Source organism: Lissotriton helveticus, chromosome 11, assembly GCF_964261635.1.
Source record: "Lissotriton helveticus chromosome 11, aLisHel1.1, whole genome shotgun sequence".
NCBI lineage: Eukaryota > Metazoa > Chordata > Amphibia > Caudata > Salamandridae > Lissotriton > Lissotriton helveticus.
In genome coordinates this window covers 848,988,778-849,002,882 of record NC_136072.1, presented here as the reverse complement: position 1 = coordinate 849,002,882, position 14,105 = coordinate 848,988,778, and the positions used below count along the sequence as shown (strand labels likewise).

The 14,105-nt window shown below is 39.9% G+C and overlaps 1 protein-coding gene across 1 annotated transcript in view; it reads left to right on the top strand.

The window, feature by feature from the left end:
- Positions 1-14,105, top strand: part of KREMEN1 (kringle containing transmembrane protein 1) — a 327,791-nt gene that overhangs the window by 235,668 nt on the left and 78,018 nt on the right. Inside the window, exon 4 of the mRNA XM_078667084.1 lies at positions 6,204-6,328. Coding sequence (XP_078523210.1) covers positions 6,204-6,328 — 125 coding nt within the window. The remainder of the gene's footprint in view (positions 1-6,203; positions 6,329-14,105) is intronic.

Sequence of the window (14,105 nt, the reverse complement as noted above, 5' to 3'; positions counted from 1 at the left end):
ACTATTCAGGTACAAACACTACCTTACAAAGCTCAGCAAGAAGATGAGCTAGTTTTACTTCAATATGATGTGGAAGGTTGGCTGGAGTAAGAAGGACATGCCTGATGCACTAGATGTGAAAAAAGGCCTGGTGCAATATTTGCATGGCTTGAAGGTCTCATGTGCCGTAGGCGCGGATTTTCATCCAAGAAGTGCCAGTCAGGAATAAACCAGCGAAAGCAAAAAAAGGAGCATTATATGTAAATAAAAATGGTATATGGCTTTTTGATTTTCAGCGGTAGGATGTTCTACAATCTGTGCCCTAGGACTCTTAGGACTATCTGATTTTGAGAGCATCCCGTACACCAACAAAGTTCTAACAACAAAGCATGCCCTAATTATGCCAGAACTAACTCCACAGCATGCCCTTATTATGCCAACTCTACATCCTAAGCAGGTCCATATATTAGCTCTTTCCAATCTATAAGAGGCAAATTATAACAGCCCTACTATAAAGATGAGGTCTGCACACCTTTAATTATGGATGTCTTTAATTGTAATGTCACATGATCATCTCCAGCTGACCATCTTATCGCCCTCCCTTCTTTCCGGCCTCCCAGTTTCTTCTCACACTTCTACTCTGATGTTCTTAGCATCACAACATTCTACATTCTGTTACTTAGCCCTCATGTTATCACCACATATCTCCCCCTTATATTATCCTGAACCTTATTGTTTAAACAACACAATACAGTAGTACAATACGACAATTCGGTACTTATAACATTATAACAATGTTATCCTACTCTAATACAATATATATGTAATACAACACGATGCCTTTAGGTTTTCTTTTCCTTTCCTGTCACCTACTTGCACATTTTCCTTGTTCTTGCTATCTCCTTTAAAGGCAAACCACCCCTTCCTCACAACAACCCAATTGTCACTTTGCACACAACACTTCTTCACACCCCTCCTTTTGTTATTTTGCTGTACATTCTTCTCTAGCGAATCCTTGACTCCTCTCTTCACTTCTTCACAATCAACCCTGACATTCACTCCTCCACTTAAACATATGAAGCATTCCTCATTCCTGGTGATAAAGGAGACACAGAATGAGGAGATGTCCTATGTGACCACATCATCCTCCTTAATTGTTTTCTCCATGCAAGAGAATTGGGCAACGATAATTGGATATTTTTCATTATTAAACGGTTTGCCCTCTCCACTAACCCATTGGGCTATGGTCGGAAAAGAGCTACACTCTCCTGGACAAGTCCCATCCTGGAAAGATAACTAGTAATTTCCCTGGAAATAAAAGTGCACCCCATTATCTGACAAAATAGTTCTAGGTATTTCCTCTTTCATGAAAACTTCTTCCAGAAACTTAATGACTCTTGCTGTGTTCACATGCTCCATAGTATTTACAACAGACCGTTTAGTATGATAGCCTACCACTACCAGAATGTACTTGTTTCTTGACCTCAACTGTGATACAAGCCCTAGGAAATCAGTAGTCAATTTTTCCCATTGTCTTTTAGGAAAGGAATTTCCCTCATGACCTTTATCTAATCACTGTTGGCACATGCAACACAATTTATCACCTTTTCCTCCAATTCACTGTACATACCGGGGTCCCAGAATAACTGCTTCACCTTCCTTTTCGTCACTCCAAGTCCCAGTTGTTCCTCATGCACAATGTTAATAATATTTATTCAAACCCCACTAGGAGGGAAAACTTGATTTCGCCTCCTTAGCTTCCCCCCAATTATGCTTAGTTCATCTCTGACTTTTAAATACTCTTTCAATTCCTAACTCAATTCACCTTCGTTGCCTCACCCACATGCAACTTTCAATTCCACCTCTTTCATCACCAAATGATTCTCGTTTGCAGCATCCCAATCTTGCACATTTATTGCCATTTGCCCATCGATTGCCCATTCCTCTCTGTCAAACACTTCTTCAACAGCTTCCTCCTCATTCACTGTCATTCTCGATAAATATCCACCACCACATTTTTGCTGACTCTCATAAACCCCATCCCAAAATTATAATACATCATTGACAACAACCATCATATGCACAGTGTGACATTTCCTTCCAAACCTCTTCCTCCTTTGAAAATATAGGTTATGCGTTTGTGGTCAGTTCCTACCTTAAAAGGTAAAACCCACACATAAAACTTAGGGTGATTAATTACCCAACAGCAAGCTAGGGCTTCTCTTTCTATCACAGAATATGTGGTTTCTGTTCTGTGGCTTCTACCAATGTCCCATAAGTCCTACCTTCAAATTTAACCCATGAATGACAGCGCTACCTCCAAGGCATACCCTTTCATTCCAGCCATTCCTCACCCTGCCCCTGCCACAGCACACAACCCCAACTTCACAGCATGTTAATAGTTCCTATTATGCCAGCGCTTCCTCTAAAGCATCCCTACGTTGTTTCAGCCCTTCCTCCAAAGTAGATTCACACAATACCATTCCTACCTTCACAATACGTCAATATTGTGCCAAGTGTACCTTCATGCTATGTTTAGTGGAAGGTGTTTCACAAGCTGCGTTCTAGGGCAAAAGTCCTACCTTTAAATCGTCCTTATATCACACCTTCAGGAACTGAGCACTGCTGGTGAGGGTTACAAAGCTAACCTATGTGTCCTTGAATGGTGATGGATATGCAGTTGATTAAGTAAATGGAAACAGTTTGTATTTGTTGCATTTTTCTCATCAGCTTGCAAGATAGGGCCAGGTACAGGGTTTACCACAAAATTAGGCGAGAGTGAGCACAGGCCCCAACCACTGGGGTCGGACTGCTACCCAAGGCAGCACTAGCAAATTTATCACACCAGCAACCATACTATGTGCAGGTAATACAGCAAGAGAGCTAGGCTACTGCAAGAAATGCTTGGAAGTGTTTTCCATCCAAGATCAAAACAAGCATTTGCAATACAATCGGTGTCGCCTTTGGGGCCTTATATGTATTTAGCTATGCAACACATTAGCCTGGGTGCTGAAACATCTACTGTTCTTTAACATGGAGGTAAAGTAAGCACCAAACGGCATGACACGCCAGGTATGGGAACACATGGTAATGAAATATTGCCTTTCAGCGGAAAATGGTATATTCCAAAGCTATGTTTTTAATATAAAATCAGGGCTTTCAGTGGTTATATCACTGAAAATACAAGATTTGAAAAAAATATTATTGTTTACAGGTGCTCGTGGAAGACAATTTCTATGGACTGGAATCTAGAGAATGCTAAAGTGATTCTGGTATTTTACTGGCCTCTGCTCGTCGTTTTCTATCAAGAAAGTTAAATAGAGGCAGTTGCCAGAAAAATAAATAAAAAGAAAGTCCCGTAGCAGAAAGCAATTCTGGTATTTTACTGACCTCTACTGGTCGTTGTCAATCAAAGCAGTTAAATAGAGGCAGTTGAACAAGCAGAAAGCAATTCTGGTATTTTACTGACCTCTACTGGTCGTTTTCTATCAAGACAGTTAAATAGAGGCAGTTGAACAAAAAAAAAAGTCCCTACGCGGAAGCAGACAAGTCCTAGCGCTGATATCTAGAGCCCACAAAGTACATACATATATAAGTATATACTAAAGTATATACAAGCGGTCTTGAATGCTCAACCTAAGCAGTGGGGTAGATCATTTTGTTTTACAACACATTTTCAACAAGTGTCGACTAAAAGCTCATAATATTTACAGCATCACACATAAAAACATGAAAATGAGAACAATATGCTGAAATGCCAGATAAAGAGCTATACTACAGGACATTAACGAGGAACTGCTGTGTTTTATTGGAGTGCTTGTCATAAATCCAGAGAAACTGTTCAGCCAGCTCGCATAACTTTTTACATCTCAATTGAGGAGTTAAAAGTAACACTGCAGCCATCACCCATCCCTTGAAAAGGGCCCCAGCAGGCCTCTGGCTGTCATTGCTTACCTCTTTATCTGCAAATAAAGAGATCAGCTCCAAATCTCAGCATTGGTCAATCACCTGATACTTCCCCGCTTGTCTCCCACAATGCCAAGCATGTGTGGGTGCCCTGGTGAGTGAGTGGACGTACGCCATCTGTTAATGTTTGTGTGCATGTTCATGGCACGGCACTGGCAGGTACCAAAATTTTTTTTTAGATGTAAACACAATTTATTGTATTTATTCATAACATATTGCATATTTTGACAGCGATATCATTGTACTATCAGTATTCATCTACCTTTAAGAGCACAGTTTTAGGTAGTAATGCAAAAGAGACATTCGAGCTGCAACGTAAGTACTTGCACAACCAAACACACCAAGAAGTTTTTAAATTGCCTATAACTGGGTAAATGTCACTATTTGTGCTTTTTAACAGTGGTTTTCCAGGAGCTCAGAACACAGCATGACTCTTGGGAGCTATTGATGACATTAGTCATTATTGGCACTACTGCCGGCCCTAGAACTTGTATTACTGAAAGAAAACACAGATGTTTCAGGCCGTCTACGATGGAAGATGTCCCAGAATGTGCCGAACATCAGATTCACTTGTTAATATGTTAACCACAGCACTCCAGGACCAGGTCATCATGGACACGGTTCCCAGTCCTGGAATTTTAAATTGCAAATCAATGTTTTTAGTTATGTTAGTGTAATTACTTTAGTTGAAGCAAAGCAAGACTAAAACGTGGAGAAGTGTGGCTCACTGGTTAGAGGAGGCAGACCCTGAAGCAGAGGTCAGACCCGGGACCAGGGTTCAATTCCCGACGTGGCAGGGTCTTGAGCCCAAATATCCACGGACTCGATAATTCTCGTTTCGGCGCCTTCTCGAATCACGGGTTCACACTCTGCAGCTCTGGGCATTAGCTGCTTAATCTCCCCATACGGCCCCCCCGCGGCGGGATGCCTGGCTTTCACCTTGGGGAGGCCCAGTACTGGTATCTCACAGGGAAAAAGCCAGGACGGGTTCCCAAGGCAAGTGCCGAGATGCCTATGGGTAATCGAGCGCTATATAAGAACGCATAATAATAATAATAATAATAATAAAACAGTCAGAATGCATTAGATTGTGATCAGAAAGTCCAGGACTAGAAAGAGTGTCTGTAACGACATGTAATAAGGTGACTAGCCTGCTAATTGTAGACTGGAACTGTATCAGTTTAGTAAAAGTGTGGTATAACCATAGAATCAGTTTTTAAGTTAAACATACATACCACGCTCAGCTGCAAAAATAAGGTCCAATACATGACCAGCTGAGTATGTAGCAATTTAGCAAATGTGATAAATATGAGCGCTTGGTGGACCTGAAGCATTGAAAAGCCAACAATTTTTGAGAGGTAACCTTTAGAAAAAGCTGGTGATGCATCCGGGTAGTGCGTGGTGGGTATTTTACCTACTGCGCCCCTAGGTTTTATTATGGGTTGTTGCATTATGAACTATCTTTTTTTGTACTTTTTCACAAATCGGGTTCAATACCCTTACAATTAACAGCATGTACCTTTGAAGCTGCTTTGCAAAAGGCTCTAGGAATCAGTATTTACTGTGTCATCAACATTTCTGAGAAATAAAAGCCTCTTGTGTGTTTCACTCAGGAACAACTTGAAGCATACTTGGCAATTGGAGAACATAGTAAACTGGAAAAATATTGTGGTTTTTTGGCTGGCAATATATCTGCATACCGTAGGGCTTGCATAACATGGGTATGTTGTGGAAGTAGAACTGGAATGACATGACTCATGCCATGGATTAGGGCAGAGGTGATTTTGGAAAGCACAGGTGGTGGTGGTAGTGCTTGGTGTGAAATTGACATGCAGTGTTGTTGGGACTCCCATGACATGGGTATGGTGCAGCACCAGGGCTTTTATCATAAGAATTTTGTGTGCACAACTTTGAATATAAGACATCTTAAAAGGGACATCGATTAAAATGAAATCATGACGAATAACAATATTCTGATATTTTAAATATTGGCTAAGTAACTGCTAAACTTTCTCACATGAATATTCTGCACATTGTAAGACTTGACTGATGTCACCCAAAGAAAAAAATCCTTTGTAAACTGGACCTGAAATCAGTAGTCCAAACCTCAAATACACACATCAACACAAGTTATCTGTTTGCCTCTTAACCAACAATTTTCTGCACATTCGGAATACTTGCAAACATGGTCTTCACAAGCACTACAGTCATGTTATACAAGACATTCAAATAATGCTTTCTGTATTTCTTTCTTTTAGTGCCTGGAAACCTAGGCTGCTACCGGGACCATGGTGATCCACCTCCTCTGACCGGCAGCAGCGAGACCTCCAACAAACTGACTATACAGAGCTGTATCAGCTTCTGCAGGAGGCAGCGATACAAGGTAATAATGCCTGCCTTTCTCACGAGATGTGGGTGGGATGTTAAAACATACCAAAAGAGGGATTCCCTCTAAGCTAGCATTAGGGTAAACATGCTACAGTTTTTCATGTTTATTGTATGGTGAGGGTGGGAAAAACTACAGTGTATCCAGGGAATGCTCTTCCACACATAGGGGTTAAACCATAAAAAAAGTTTGGGCTTCTAAATCTTGAGTTTTCCTCAAACTTAAAGCATGCGCTTTGGAAGTCATTAGGAAAAACGTGACCAAATGAGTTTGCGGAGGTGAGTGAAGGTAACACTCTAAACATTCTCTAATAGGGAGTACTTTGTAAGATTAAGAAACCAAGTGATCCAAAATACGTCCTCAGAGAAAATGAATAATTTCTAATTAGGCACACCTACAATGCCCTATTTCTACCTACTATTTAAAAAAAAAATTGGACTTTGTCGCCATCCCTTATCTATTTTTGGGGCCCTACTGTGACACCCTCTATCCTCCGAAATCTTCCCCATTTTTTCTTTCTGTTTAGGATGGTGGGAAGAACAAACATATTAAAATGACCCGAAGCACTAGTTCACCCTGCACAAATGTCCAATTCCCTTATTTTGGAGGGTATTGAATCAAGTTTTTGTGCAGTTTTCTTAAGAAATATTTCTTGTCTTCCAGACCCGGAATTAAATACTGACTCCATAATGCTCTTGGCCTCTCTCTTCAAAGTTTTTACTATTCCTTACATTGTTTTTTTTAGATATTGGCTCCTGAAAAATAGTATTTTGTTTTTTATCATAAACCACACACTACTGTATAAGTGAGCTCATGTAGTTCGGGGCATGACCAGAAAAAAGTATTTATTAACAATGGTCAAAGCTATGGTAGTTTTGTGAGCAGTCTGTAAACCTATGAAAATATGTAAGATCCAGATTTGTGGATGTGTGATACTATGTGACATAATGTGTCTGCATTGACCAAGGTCACAGTTTGATGCAAACTACTAAAAGTATTCCTTCTTCTTCTAAAGCAAGATTGTGTCAGCTTGAATGTCTGATGTTTTGCTCTTAATACTATGGGTGTCTTTACAGTTGAGGAACCTTAGAGTGGTCACATTAAATTCTAGTGAGTACTTATGATCCACTGCATAAATTGCCCTCTGCTACCGAGTGTTAACATTTGCCGAGGCGGTCTATGGCGGCTTCAGATCTTTTTGCCTCTTCCCTTTTGGACCATATTTGGCTCATAAAAAACACACATGAGTTGTCCACTATATTGAATTATTTCTCATCTCAAACCCAACCTTTCAGGTATATAAAAATGTTTGATCCTTAATTGCTCAAAAATTATTGAACTGATTCATGCCAAACCACAAAAAGCACAATCTGTGGACCAAGATATAACTTACTGCCAAATTTGGTGTAATTCCGTTCAGCGTTTTTTTGCTGTATACCTAACTAAGGAAGTCTATGGAAAATGCATGAGGATTTTGTGTTTTTGGGACCCCTCTTTGTTCTCAGCCCCCATTTGTTGGATCACCCCAAAATCTTCCATGCACAATCTAAGCCAATTAAAGCACTTCTTTGGCAAGTTTCTTGTAGACTCGTCAAATGGCGCCAAAGTTATTAGCAACACAATAGAAACACTGACATAACTATCCACCTGTATGGGTGGGCCAAGTGCCTGTGCTCAGGAAAGGGACAAAACCATGTAGAAATTTAGAGGGAGCCAATGCAAGGCTAAAAGGGGAGTGGTTTTTAATACGATTTTAGGCTGACTCTGCTTTGGGCACCCACACAAGTGAGGTATCATTTTTATTTGGAGACTGAGGGGAATGCTGGATGGTAGGAAATTTGTGCCAGCACAGTGATTTTTTATATACTTTTGAGGTTTGGAAGGGGATTCTGGGGAAGAAGATTTTGGGGTATCCATGAAAGTCACACCTCTCTGGACTCTAGTTTTTTAAAATGACTGGGTTTGGTAGGATTACCTAGATGGCTGCCTAAACCAGGACCAAAAACGCAAGTGCCCGTCTTGCAAAACCAGTTAGTTTTGTAATAGATAATTTTGATGTCTCCACAATATGTTTTGAGCCCTTCCCTGTTGCTGTCACTTGACCCATCCACACAAGTGAGGTAGCATTTTTATCGAGAGACCGGGGGAATGCTGGGTGGTAGGAAACTTGTGCCAGCCTGGTGATCTCACAACTTTCCCACACAGAAATGTGAAGAAAAAGTGTTTTTTTTGGGGGTCAATATTTGAGAACCTGGCGAGTGCTACATAACTCATCCCATCCTGGATTCCCCTGGGTGTCTGGATTTAAAAGTGTACATAATTGATGGGCTTCCATAGATGCCAGCATGGCTAGGTTCCAAAATCCACAGCTATGCACATTGCAAAAAAGGGTCAGTTTTCAGTGGCAAATGTGATGTGTCCACTCTGCGTTTTGGGCCATTTCCTGTTGCGGGCACTAGGCCTACCCACATAAGTGAGGAACTGATTTTATCGGGAGACTTAGGAAACCACAGAAAAGTAGAACACATGTTATCACCAGTTGTCTTTCTCTGCATTTGCGCATTCTAAATGTAAGACAGTGTGTAAGAAAGTTGTCATTTTGAGAAACGCCCTCTAATTCAATGCTAGTATGAGTACCCAGACATTCAGAGATGTGCAAATAACCACTGCTTCTAAGCTCTGTATCTTGTGCCCATTTGTGGAAATACATAGGTTTCCTTGATACCTATTTTTCACTCTTTATATTTTACCAAATGAATTGCTGTATACCGGGTACACAATTAAAAACCATTGCAGGGTGCAGCTCATTTATTGGCTCTGGGTACCACAGTTCTTAGTGAACTGACAAGCACTCTATATCACCACAACAAGAAGGGTCCCACAGACGTAACGGTATATTGCTTTTGAAAATCTACCATAGTTTGATGTTACAAATGAAAATGTAGGCACAAGTGGCTATTTTTTTTAACTCACTTTCAATATTATTTTTATTTCAACTGTTACTTTTTATAGGAAAACCTTGAGGGATATACACAAATGACCCCTTGCGGAATTCAGAATGGTGTCAGGTTTTCAGAAATGTATAGCTTTCTGGGATCCACCATGAGTTTCAGGCCCGTTTTCACCACTAACCGGAAGAAGGTTGGAAGCACAAAAAATAGGAAAATGGTCTATCTATCAGTAAAATGGCAATACTGTATTGATAAATGTGGCTTTCTGATTCAGGTATACCTGTTTCTAAAATCTGGGAAGATGGTAATTTTAGCACCACAAACCTTCTTTGATGCCATCTGCAGGGAGAAAATAAACCCTTCCTTCTTCTGAACTTTTTGCCCATTTTTTTCAAAACAACCAAAATGTAGCTGTATTTTGGCTAGTTTCTCATCCCCTCAAGGGGAATCCACATACCCTGGGTACCTTTAGAATAACCGAAAAAGCCCAATAAAAGGCTTAGCACAGGAGGGCTAGGGAGAGACCTAGCAGCAAAGGGGTCAAATCAGCAGTTTTTAATGCTGATATTTCACTACTGCAGACCTTTTAAAATATTTAAGTCTGAAACCAAAATGAAAGCCAGACCTTTTGGCTCTGCTAATATCTGTTTTTAGCATACACTTGTGAGTATTTGCAGCACTGGTTGGCATTTGCAAGCTCAAAAACCCAACAGTAAATTCCCAAAATGTCTGAGAAAACCCCAGAAGCTTTGGACAGGCAAGCTCTCCAAGTTCACTTATACAACTTTGACTGCATTCAAGGCTAGCATCCTCCTCTAAAGCCGTTATAGTGAGCACCCTCTAGTTATCAGCTACAGCAGCTAAGCTTCTATCAAGAAACCTTTGATATTGTGGTGTGGCCGGAAGAGCTGATCACATTTCAACCAGAGCAGGGATGAGGCTGGTGGAAAGACTAAGAGGGCTGGAATTACCTGTTTGTGTCAAGCCCAAGCCACATTCATTTCTGTTTTTTACTCCTATCACTGCTTAATCAGATCATCACCATAAATCAGTCTTGGTATTCATTTTTAATGACACTCTGCCCACTGAAATTACTAATAATGATTGGCATCTTATTCTGAGGCTGTAGAAAATATTTCAATTTGCCCGCCATCCCATTCCTTTTTTTATGGACTTCTTATCCAGTGCTGTGGTAAGTAAATGCACAGCTGATTATGACAATGTTCTCATAACGTCATATTCAACCATCGGGTCCAATAATTTCAGTGGCCACAGAATGTCAGGATGCTTTTGGCAGTGAGGCCTGTTACACATGGCCAGGTTTCCATTGGCTGTTACTGGAAGGCATGGCGACGTGGAGAGTTAGTGTGCAAACTGCTATGTGCCAAATGTGCATTGGGATGCCGATGAAAAGAGTGACTACAGCAGCTGTGCAGTTTATTTCTTTAATGTTTATGGCCACATGGACATCTGGAGAAGAGTGGTCTATGGAAACTGCAATGCACAGAGATTTTCTGGATAGATCCAGAAAACAGCACCAGACACTTGAAAGTATGAAGTTGATGCCTTGAGAGACCCCACTACAGGTGCTCCTTCAGTGAGACATTTTTGCGGCACACTCATGTAATTGCAATATTACAATTTTGTGTTTTCATCATGCTCCTTCCATAAAATCTGTGGAAGCTTCACATAGCTTACTCCCTGATTTTGTGTTTCTTTTGGAAACCCCTCCAAACATTCTGGTTACTCTGCATACTCTTTATTGTCAGCTAGCATCACAGGTATTAGCATTAGTCATCTATGGTGGTGGGTCCACTCCCATGCAATTGAGTGTGCTAGCCAAAAGTTTTCTCTCTAGATATTCCCTCAGACTCTTAACAGTGACTTTTGAGATCAAAGATTTTGAAGAAAGGCAAATAAGAAAAAATGAATAAACTCCATCTTCAGTCCCCATGCACCAGGACTAACAATGCCACAACTTGCAGGACCCAGCACCCGTACCCAGGACCAGAAACAAACCAAAACTCATTCCTCAGTTGTTTCTGCAGGGGGGCACTCTGGCCACTGGAGTACTGGACTGTAGAGAACATGGAAGAGCCAAGGAGATAAGGACTTGTTTCTGAGCACTATACATCATCCACCCCACACAACACAAAATCTGTAGATCTCAAATGAAGGTACAAGCAAATAATCAAGCATAGCATGCCAATGTATTCAAGGAATGTCTTTCTAGGGGCCACTCCACGTCATGGGAATGTTGCTGATGACAATCACAAATCTATAATATTGCAGTCTGCTATAGAAGATCCCATACTACATGATGGCATCCAAAGGGTATAGTCACCCGACTGCCCATAGGCTGCAATGGAGCTCTGAGATCTGGTCATAGATATGTGAAAGTTATTTCTGCAAAACCAATTATTGTCTATTGGTCAATGATCTGTCCTATGAGGACTGTCGGGGAGGGCTTTAATGTCCTCACAAAAGTTCCTTCCAACTCAGAAGACATCCATATTGAAGGCATGTCTATAGTTACTTGGGAAACCAGCTATAGAATATATTGCCCCTGATATATCTTGGGAGGAGAACATAATTTCTTTCAAGGCTGACCGAAAAACGTATCTCTTTGGAGCTCTCTCTTCTTTAGGTAAATCTGAGACTGTTGCCGTACTAGTACTCTTTGATCATGTCCTTAGCCTTTAGGAATTGATGCAACCACAAACTTTGCAGTGTGGGAAATAGAAAAGAACATTTTTGTTACAGAGGTGTCTCATGTGTTGTAGCATCAATGTGTTAGGCCCCACTTTAATTTGATACGATAATTTTCTCAAATTTTCTCCTATCTCAGATTAACCTTCGCTACAAAACCAAATCTCTACGGTCCTCCGATGGATCTTGTTCTGTGTTGAAAGGGACTGGAATATTTAGGGAATGAGCAATTATCAAATGAGGACAACGGATATGATAATTGCTAACATACAATATTATGCATTTCATTCAAAGCTCCACATCTGTTTCAAATGAACACCACCAAATCAAAATGAGTTTAGTCGCAAATAAATAATGAGTCAGAATCAGCAAAGTTAATTAAATCTTAATTTTGTATTTTTATTTAAGGTTCAATGAATAGTACACAACCCTAAATTCAAATTAAATCAGGTTTAATAAAGCATTAGCAAACTCTACGAGATCCAACTTTAAAGGGAATTAACTACCACAGCTGAGGAAGTTAGTATTTTAAGAAGGTTTATCAACAGGGGAAATCATTTCTCTCATACCAACGCTTTAGGAATGTTCAGTGAGTTCCAAATGACCAGTTCCAATTCATAAGACAGAATATCTGCCTCTGTCAAACACTGCAGTGTCAATGTCACAGCTGTTCTGACGTGACCCTTTTCAGCTGAAAAGGTTCCACTACGCTAGCATACCAGCCGGCAGAGAATCGCAGTATTTCGTCACAGTTCACATTGTTTCTGGATGTCCAAATCGTCAGTCTCTATACCACAAGATGGGTAAAGGGTGACACTCATTTGTCCCCAAATCTGGGCAATTATATTCCATTGACTCCAGGTTTACACCCCTTGACATCATCAAATTTGTCAGACCTGTTTGTCCCATTGGTTGCTCTCAATAGGATGAGATGATGTAGTAAGTAAAAAGTATACAGATCTGGAAGAATTAAGTAATCCATTACTCACAGTTTCCTTACAGCCACTGTAGTTAAGTCATACGATCATTGTAGCATTCAGAAAGAAGGGGAATTCATCCTTGCATCCCTTGTCTATCCATTCTCAAGCATTTGCTCTATGAAGTAACACTTTTGTTGCAAGTCTAGCGAGTCACGTAGGCTACAAACGTCAAAGAAGCCAATGGAGTGTAAGAACACAAGTGGTAACAAAAGCTTCCATTGGCTTCAGACTATTCAGTTCATAAATTCACATTGGGGACGAAAGCAAAGTCAAGGCCTTCATGAAATACAGCTCATACACAATGAAATTGTGCCTAAAATATGAATCTCGCATTACATAGAATTAATACAATTAATACATTAATCTTTCAATTGAACGAATTAATATCACTTCAAAGTGATTGCAATTAATTTTTGTAAGTATTGGGTACCAATACATTTTTTATATATCATGATCATTCACATATAATTTAGGTAAGTTTCTTTTGCACATCATATTATTACAGCACACAAGTTTAAAGTCACAACAAAGATAAGTTTTACGAAAAGCCATCTTTACATAACCTCGGGTATAACCAACTTTTCTCTTGTCATTTTCAGTGCCACCGTTATTCATTCTAATATGCTATTTATACTTAACACATGAAACATTTAATTCTCACATATGAGTGTCTATGTTATCATTTAATATCATATTTATCTAATCACAAGAATGCGTCATTAAAGTGGCAAATTTCACACTTGATTATTAACGGTTATGTGCAACAGAAAACGACTTCTAATGTTCTGTATGCTTTTATGATGCAGTATCTAAATCAGAACTTCGTCCTATGTTTTTTTAATGTGAAGTCTAACACAGGTTTGTCATTTTCATGCAAATTGGTGTCACAAATCATTTGTGTGTAAAATGATGTAAATAAATTAGAGCAAACACCGCTGCTCCATTACGTTACTCGTGGACCTAATTTGCTCATGAAAAAAACATATTTCCAGCTTGTTAGGAGAGGGCACTAATTTGTAATGTGGGCACCTTAGATCTTCTGGAGAGCTGGAAAAAATGCTTCAGTTTGAAAACAGACTCATCTTTGCATGAATTTTGGATTTTTCTCAACCCATTTGCAGATTTATGAATGAT